General features: G+C 39.1%; 1 protein-coding gene across 1 annotated transcript; it reads right to left on the reverse strand.

The window, feature by feature from the left end:
• Positions 1–2,304: 2,304 nt before the first annotated feature.
• LOC105031320 (transmembrane protein 74) lies at positions 2,305–4,849 on the reverse strand. Its single transcript, XM_010905665.3, has 2 exons — positions 4,632–4,849; positions 2,305–4,001 (listed from the first exon to the last, which is right to left on the reverse strand). Exon 2 carries the CDS (start codon positions 3,937–3,939, stop codon positions 3,091–3,093), a length of 849 nt encoding a protein of 282 aa, XP_010903967.1. The 5' UTR covers positions 3,940–4,001; positions 4,632–4,849; the 3' UTR covers positions 2,305–3,090.
• Between the last annotated feature and the right edge of the window lie 3,921 nt (positions 4,850–8,770).

Consider the following 8,770-nt stretch of genomic DNA (forward strand, 5'->3'; position numbering starts at 1 on the left):
CCCTAAATGCATTGAAGCAACTGCCATGTGATTGGTTGATTAGATAATTGCATTAATGAGAAATTGAACAGGTGTTCCTAATAATCCTTTAGGTGAGTGTATTGTTATAGAGATAACTGAAGCAAATATGTTGACAAAGGTCACCTTGTACTGACAGGATTTACACAGCTTGCGGTTGTCAAAACACCTAGCCGAAGTAAGCCTAAACAAAATATATGTCTTTTCTGTAACAATTCTAAAATTCCTTATGGAATAAATGAATGGTGAAATGCAAAAAAAAAAAAACAGTTCTACATTTTGTCACTAGGTTTTATTGGGATTAGATCCAGTGACTATTTCAGTATGTGGGGAGCGTGAGCATGAACATTTTATACTACACATACCAACTGTGTTGTGTAGTACAAGAAGAGAGAGAACCTTTTGGAGTCTGTGTTTTTTAGATGAGGTAATTTGCACAGTAACATAGACCTACTGTATGGTCTTCTGCACTAATGGCTGAGGACTTTTGATATAAAGAAGTACATCTGCAGCCATAGAGCTTTCTTTCAGGGCGGTTTTCACCTTTGATCCGCAAAGATCTTACATTTTGGATTTTATTCAGCTTCAGCTACCAAAGAACCCTGCTTTGTCAGTGCGGCAATGCTTTTTTCATTACTCTTCTGTGATGAGTGAATACGCCTATGCCCATTATCTGTCCTTCCTGAAATGTGCTATTGCTCTGTAATCCCCACTAATTTAAGATCATTGGATTGGTATGAATTTCTAACACCAGTCTTATGACAGTCATTTCCTGTCAAATCCATTAAGAGAAGTGCACACTAATAAAGAATGAAAGCTGACTGTGTTTTTCCACTGGAGATGTGCATAGCTTGAGATTGAAACAGGGTTACTAGCCAGCTAGGTGGCATGATGTCAAAGGTACTTAGATCAGGCTTCAATTTAGTCCTGTTACTTTATGCTGGAGATTGGGATGGATTATTAGTCTGCTACTGTACATGTAGACTATTCGTTGATTCATACTACTACACAATTTAAACATCCCAACTTCCCTACCTAAAAGAGGTAAATACTGCAAATACTGTACTCACTACTTTACACTGTTTGTACCCTTACCTACATTCAAATACTTGTCCCTGGAGGAAAACAGACACTTCATTTAAGAGTAATTGAAATCAGCAGCGGAGATGTTATTGAATGACAACCATTTTCAGGTGACATGTTTGCATTGATGCCTTTTGTTTTTAGTGAAACTACAAATCAGAGGTGATTCACAGTGATGATGTCTCACTTAAACATGGAGAAATAATGACGTACTAAAAGTTTTGGTTTGTTAAATGAAATAGAGTGGATCCATGTTCTAATATTACTGTAAAGTCATATTTGAGACTGTAGATAAAAGACGGCTTGCTTTGGAGTATTGTAAACAAAACATCAGAAGGCCCAGCATTTCAGAAATAAAAACGATATGTTCTCTATGAGATTGATTACATTGGACAGTTATCTGTTTGTCCTTTAACAGACACTCTTATCCGAAACGACTTACAGGAGCAATTATGGTTAACAGTCTTGCTCAAGGACAGAAAGACACCATAATCCAGTCAGGTTGTGCTTGTGTTGCAGGATCCTTGAAGTATAATTTCATATACTGCATGTACGTTACAGCCAAGAGAGTCCTTTGATGTGCACAGCACAGTGCCTATAGAACAGGACAGCTTTCAAAACTGGGGCAGGTCTTTCATGTGTTATTAAGTGATTTGGAGCCCCACTCAAAGAGCGTCACACACCCGGGTGGTGTTGTAAGCAAGGTGGAGGTGCAGGAGCGGGGGGAGAGATTTGAATGGTAGGAAATATGCTCAGTTGCATTGAGGACATTAAGAAAGAGGCATGTGTTGAAAGGGCATGACAGTGGGAAGGAGAGATGTAAGGCGTGAATGGTAATGTAAATGGTAATGTAAATGGTAATGTAAATGGCAGTCGGCTCGCACTAGTCCCACGGTGAGGTGGGAAGTCTGTGAACCACACTATCACTCAGAATGAATGCATAACTTAACCTTACAAAGCCTGCATTTATCCCGGTCAAACATTAGCGTTCATCCCCCTTTGGACAAATATTGTATTCTCAAATAAATTTCACAATGTTTGAGTGATGTCGTAGGTGAATGGGCAGTGGGCAGATCTTGTAGGTGAATGGGCAGTGGGCAGATCTTGTAGGTGAATGGGCAGCGGAGGGCAAAAAAGGAGAGCAGAAGAAGGCTTTTAATGTCACAGTTATTAGTTATTCGAATTAACAATAAAAAGCAGGTATACTGTACCATACTATAATGTACTGTTTTGAACTATAATATAATGTACTACATTGTACTATAATGTACTGTTTTGTACTATAATATAATGTACTGCATTGTACTATAATGTACTATACTGTACAATGCTGTACTGTACCTGGTTATGGCTGGGATTCTTTAGTTTAAATACGTTTACTAGGTAACACTGGCCGTGAATTGATTTAGTCAAAAGGCCATTGGCTCTAAGGATACGCACCACTAAGCAGAATTTGTCATATCTGACTAACTAGAGTGCACTAGACCAGGCCACTTCCCCCATACATCTCACTTTCCAAATTCATGGGACAGACAGTTTTCCCTTTAAAATGTGTGCATGAAGCATATATTGCTGGCTGTCAGTCATGTTCACATTAAAAATGAATCCCCTTAATAATGCATGCAGCCTTTCTAAGATTTCATCTATGAAATATGTGATCCAGCAGTTTCCAACATTTTTGTAACTTTATTCATTTCTATTCATTTATTATTATTTGTTGTTCTTCTTTTTTATTCAGCATCCTTTTATAATATGCTAACCTGTTTAAATAGATATATGCTTTGCGTGTCCATTCAGTTTTATGGAGTTGAAGACCATGTATATTTCATCATCTTGTTTTAACAGTTATTTTAATGGTACAGGTACTGCAGGCCAAATCAGGTGCAACTGAAGTTGCAGCTTTTGGTCTGAAACACCTGCATCATGTTTTATTGTGTTACTCTGGATAATTAACACAAGTCAAAAGTATTTTGTCAATATAATACAATTTTAATTCAAGGTCTCATCCATCTCTGGCTCCATAGACAGGTGCGCAGACAACCTACTAGGGCTTGATTTCGTTTTCAAATTGAAGGATCCATAGAGTTTCGCTGAATGCTTGGAGTAGGCGAAGGCTTTTCTCCTGTACATCTCCCCCTTCCACATAGATATCATGAGCAAAGTGGAAAGCACTACTCCACCCAGCGTTAGCAGACAGAGCCCCGCAATCACGCACCTATCCAAATGTGCCCCTATTCTTGCACTTTCGATCTCCAGCCTCTCCATCTCTCTCGCAGACACACTCTCCGGGTCCACTTTGACTTCGCGAGGGAAAGCGTAGGATATGATGACTAATGAGATCCCGGTGACAAGGAAAGTGACTGCGCTTATAAAACCGTAATCTACAGATGGTCCGGAACTTTCTGATTCGAGATCATCATCTGACATAATGGAGAGCTCCGGAAATCCCTCGGGACGAATGTCGCTTGCGGAATCATTAAATACGGGTCTGTGGATACATTTCCCTGGGCTTGATAGGCGCAAATTCACATTCTCGTCGACATAGGTGAAAGATGTCTCTAATTCGTCGTCGCAGCACAGTCTGACCTTTTCCACCGCAGGGTGGCCGTGTTTAACATTCAGTCCTCCGTTATGGGGAGCCGTCCTTGGTGCTGAATTACACAGTCCTTCATAGCCCGGAGCGGAGCTGCCCCCGTGCTCTCTAGAGAGTGTCCCACCGGCAGAACCGCTCGCCTTACCAACATGCACTGGATTGGAAGCCCGGTCAAGGACGCATGGAGGATCGGGTTGTCTGCCTCTCACTTCCTTATCTATGTAAAGCAGCTCTACAGAAGCCATTCGTTTCTCTCTGCTGGTTCACTTTAATTATTTTCCCACGGCGTTCTCAGTTCACTGCATCCCTGATGAGAAATCAGTAACAAATCAAATGTCACAATTATAAAACAATAAAATAATTGCTTGGTAAAAATTGCAGCCGCCAGCTGTGCGTAATTTTGGGCGCGTCAAGCGCGTTTTGGGTAGGCTACTAATGCGCATGATGTTATCAGGAATAGTATCAAGAAAGTTAGATTAATAATTTGGTTTGCGTGGAAATCCTTTGCTCCTTGTATACAAAGCCAGTTAGAAACCGATTAGCGGTATCAAAGTAGGACGCAATCCCCGCAAACCCACAGATTAGCCTAGCTCTAATTCTTTCAGAAATGCAAGGTAGCTATATCAAGGATCAACACACTCATAACTACAGCCACGAACTATATAAGATCGGAAATAATATGGAGATAAATAATGTCAGTATATTGTGATTGATCAATAGAGCAACGCGATCCACGCCTTGCGATATGCTTTTCAAGAGTATCGCTCTGAAATAGTGGAAATGTATTAAATAATAGCCTACGTATTTATAGTGATGTGCATAGTCGAAGCATGCATTGAATATACCAATTACTCTAACCACAATACATATCCTTAAGGTGCCCAGCTAGTATAAAATAGCTGTATTTGAGGAAATAAATAAATATCAGACTACTTACTTTTTCGGCGTTCATTATGTCGAATTTTCTTTGCATGAGTTCAGTACTTAGTATAGCACAAACGTAACAGAATGACGACTAAATTCCTTTAACACATTTTACTGGATGTTAGCATCCTCGGCTGCTTTGCTAATTGAGAGGAAAGATTTTCGCCATAGTCCCTCCCTCCCACACAAGGCTTTAGCTGCCTCGCTATGGTGCTGAACTGAGCTGCCTGTCTCCCGGTATGCTTGAACAGAAGCAAATCACTCCAGCCTGCAGCCTGCCGAATAAACACACACCAGATAGGATTTAATTCTTATGGAACTATGCATTTGAATTGCATAAGCTATCAGCTACTTGGTAGCCTAACTATTGCTAATATTATGTAAAAAAATAAAGAATAATAAAATAATAATAATTGTGCACCTAAAGTATGAAAATATATTTAGAGTGAAATAATCAACGTTATGGAAATGTATATTTGATTGTGTATTTGATTAGGCCTACATGTCGTTTTACTTGACCATAGACCTATTACATATTCTGCTCAAGTTGCATATGTTGTAGATGCATAATTTCATGTTTGATATTTGGTTCCATCACTGGTTGCATCAAGGGAAAACACACTGGCCTAAGTCAAAGGCAGCCCACAGGGAATTCTCAACAAAACCACATGTAGTATAACACCATCTGTGCCCTGACCCCATTGAAGATTACTGGTCACTATGTCAAAGGCATCCTATTTAATCCTTGTATAATCTGGAGTTCTAGCCAGGTCATCTGACCTGAGACATATCATCCATTCACATGTTCAGAGTTGGCCATTGTCTATGGAATGCTTTGCCGAAGAAAAAAGCGATAAAACGATACAATGATTTGCCTGAATGGATCCCCTAACATTTCAACAGATGCCAAAGTCACCTGAAACAGTGCAACTGTTAATCCAAACCGTTTGGTGTAGAATGCAGCAGTATCCCATGCAAGTATTCAGAGGGCCAACTATACCTCCCAGAACCACATGCATCACAATCAGACAGAATTGCCAATTCACATGTAGCAGCAGACTGGTGCCAGTGCAGAGTGAAGGACTTTGGCCCGTGGCCCAATCTGCTCCCATTTACCAGATGAGGCTTGAGGAGGGAGGCGGAAGACGAGCAGCGATGATTAATCTAGCCATTTGTTTCAGCAGAGCTTGGGGAAGTAATACTGCCCAGTCATGGCTCAATGTGTCATTGCCATGCATTATGAGAGTGGACAGACTGCTGTCTCTTCCAAGTTAATTTCCATGGACTTTATAAGGTATATAAGAATGTAGTCTGAGACTAACAAACTGGCCGTTGTTTTCTGCTACAGCTAGGCTACTCCAATCAGCCACGGACAAAAGAGATGCAAAGCGCAACCACAGCAACACAGAAGGTGGTAAATCTTCATTGAATGTCTTTTGCCACTGGTGCATCCAAAGGGTGAATGGGCTGTAGGCTATGTAGTCATATAAACGTGGGTATGATTCTCTTTAGGGTCTACATACTCTCTAGGGGATAACAAAGACATTCATGGACTTAGTGTTTATGTATGTTTAATTTTAAATGGAAACGGCATCGTTATTTATCACAATGAAACAAAAAAAAATATGTTTATAACCGGAGTAGCCTACTAAATGACACTGTAACATAATGTTAACAGTTTCTGAACTGCATCACTATGCTAACATCATGTGATGAATTATGTGATTTTTATTTTTTTATTACAATACCATTAATGAGACATTTTAAGATCTGGATCGAGCAGCAGCCTCTGGGAATTTAAAGGCCAGTATTGGGTGGATTATTAATAAGCAGGTCTCTTAGTTGCGTATGCATCATAGATTGTTTTGGAGTTGGCACGCGAACTCTAGCTCCATTTAAAAAAAAAAAATGACAGCATCTTCCAGAGAGCAAAGTGGTTTAGTGAAGGGATGTTGGCCAGAGAATTAAAGGAAATGAAAATGGGTGAAGGGCTCTTAGAGAGATAAAAGGAGAATAATAAAGAAAAAAGGTAGAGAAGAAAACAGAGAAGTGATGGACCACAGAAATGTTGGCCGTCTGAGAGGGGTTGCAGAGGTTGACAACAGAGACAGTGTCATGAAATATTCAGTAGTTGGAACAAAAGGTTTATTGAATAGTTTTCCTAATTGCACCAGAGTCTTACCCAGAAATGAACAGGCTGTTGCAGGTTATGGGTGATGTTATATCTTCTTATAAGGTGGTACTGTTTTCTACCAGCTGAGAATCAATCTGCTTTTTTATCTTTGAAGTGGTAAACCTCAGACAAGGCCTGAAAAATTGGGGAGGAAAGATTGTGTGACCCAGTTGGCAGTTTAAAGAAGATATTCCTCTTTTGATGAAAAGATAGATAATAAATAACTTTTAACAACAATCATTAATTCATGCTGTTCATTCGATTAAACTTCTCGGTGGGATAATTTATTATTTTATTCCGTCTACCCGCACTCTGCATTATAATTAATTTGATGCTATCATCTAAGAACTCCATCATAGCGGGGGTTGCTTTGCATACTAATATATCTAATGTCTGTGTGACTGAAATATTTCTTTCAGACTGTTAGTGTTTTACTAGACCTAATTATAATAATATTACAGCTTACACATCTTGTTGTAAATCTTATTTTGGTGTGAGCAATTTGCTATTTAGAACAAATTATGTCAAGTGGATTACCTTTACATTTGTCTTATAAAGAGCTATTTACTTTCCTTAAAGCTGAGCATTCATGTTCAGGGAAGTGGTTTAGTATGGAAAATTCAAGTACGAAAAATGTTTAGGATTTGTTCGTTAGCGGAATTCGTTTTTGGAGTCAAAATGTGCCAAACCTTGAGAGGTCTGCTGGCTTTTGTTGGGACGTTTAACTCGAAATTTCTATTAGAAAAGGAATGTTCTCACAAAAGGCTTTGCAATGAATAAATTCATTGAATTAGCATAAAAAAGAAATACATCATAGTCAAAGCTTTTGTGAAGGCATAGATATTCATAAATTCATTGAGTACCTGACAAGCTTTCAGTAATCACACATTCACGTTTCAGCTTTAGATGAATGACAATCCATCACTGCCAGCCAACTATGACCCCAACATTTTAATTATTGCCCAGACTGCTAACTCAGAAAAACACACAGGAGATTGTTTAGACTAAGAGAAGGTCTTAGTTCAGAAATTCATACTATCACTATGGTGATAACAGGAGGAACTGCACTGCAGTGCAGCTGGACCCCTGTGACCCATGTTCTTCTTCTGATTGCAGCATACAGTGCCAGGGACTCCCAGAAATGGGTGGTGCAAACAGATTCAGTAACGACCAGATTAGTGGTTGTCCGAGTTGCTTTGTCATGTTGCACTCTAGTGAGTCCCTGTAACAAGTCAGGTTCCTGCAAGATTAATTGTGGTTGTAAGTATGAGATGCATTCCTAGCAGATAATTTCCAGCATACTACCTGGTTGAGCAGTATTAAAAAGCGTAAGGGCCTTGAGGGATGTGCTTTGGATGACCTCTCTATTTTTTTTTAAGTACTAGGAGTTGCTGTGACAGGCCGAGGCCATAATCACATATTGGATATTAGGAATTTGTGGAAAACTGGAAAATCTCATCAACAAAAGCCCTTTCTACCTCATTAATAACATCACAATGTTGTACAATGTTAGAGTTTGCTTGTTATCCAGATAAGGAGATTTAATTAAACTGTTTTTGAAAATATATCCCAACACAGGGTTATGATAATATTTGTGCTTTTTCCTAAAATGACAATATAAGTGATTAATGAATTTGCTTCATTGACCTCATACTTTTCATAACAATATCTCTTATCTCTGTTATTATTTCTGATTCCAAATGAGGTGAGTTATTATTCCTGATTTCAGATTAGGTCTGTTTTATTCCTGATTCCTTTCTCCAAAACAATACCCCATCTCTAGTTTGTAGAAGCATTTCTCCAAGTCTTTCAATTTGCAATATGTCCACAAGATGGCAGTGAAATCCCACTTTAATTATACACTCACCTAAAGGATTATTAGGAACACCATACTAATACTGTGTTTGACCCCCTTTCGCATTCAGAACTGCCTTAATTCTACGTGGCATTGATTCAACAAGGTGCTGAAAGCATTCTTT

The sequence above is a fragment of the Esox lucius genome, chromosome 20 (assembly GCF_011004845.1).
Source record: "Esox lucius isolate fEsoLuc1 chromosome 20, fEsoLuc1.pri, whole genome shotgun sequence".
Classification (NCBI taxonomy): Eukaryota; Metazoa; Chordata; class Actinopteri; order Esociformes; family Esocidae; genus Esox; species Esox lucius.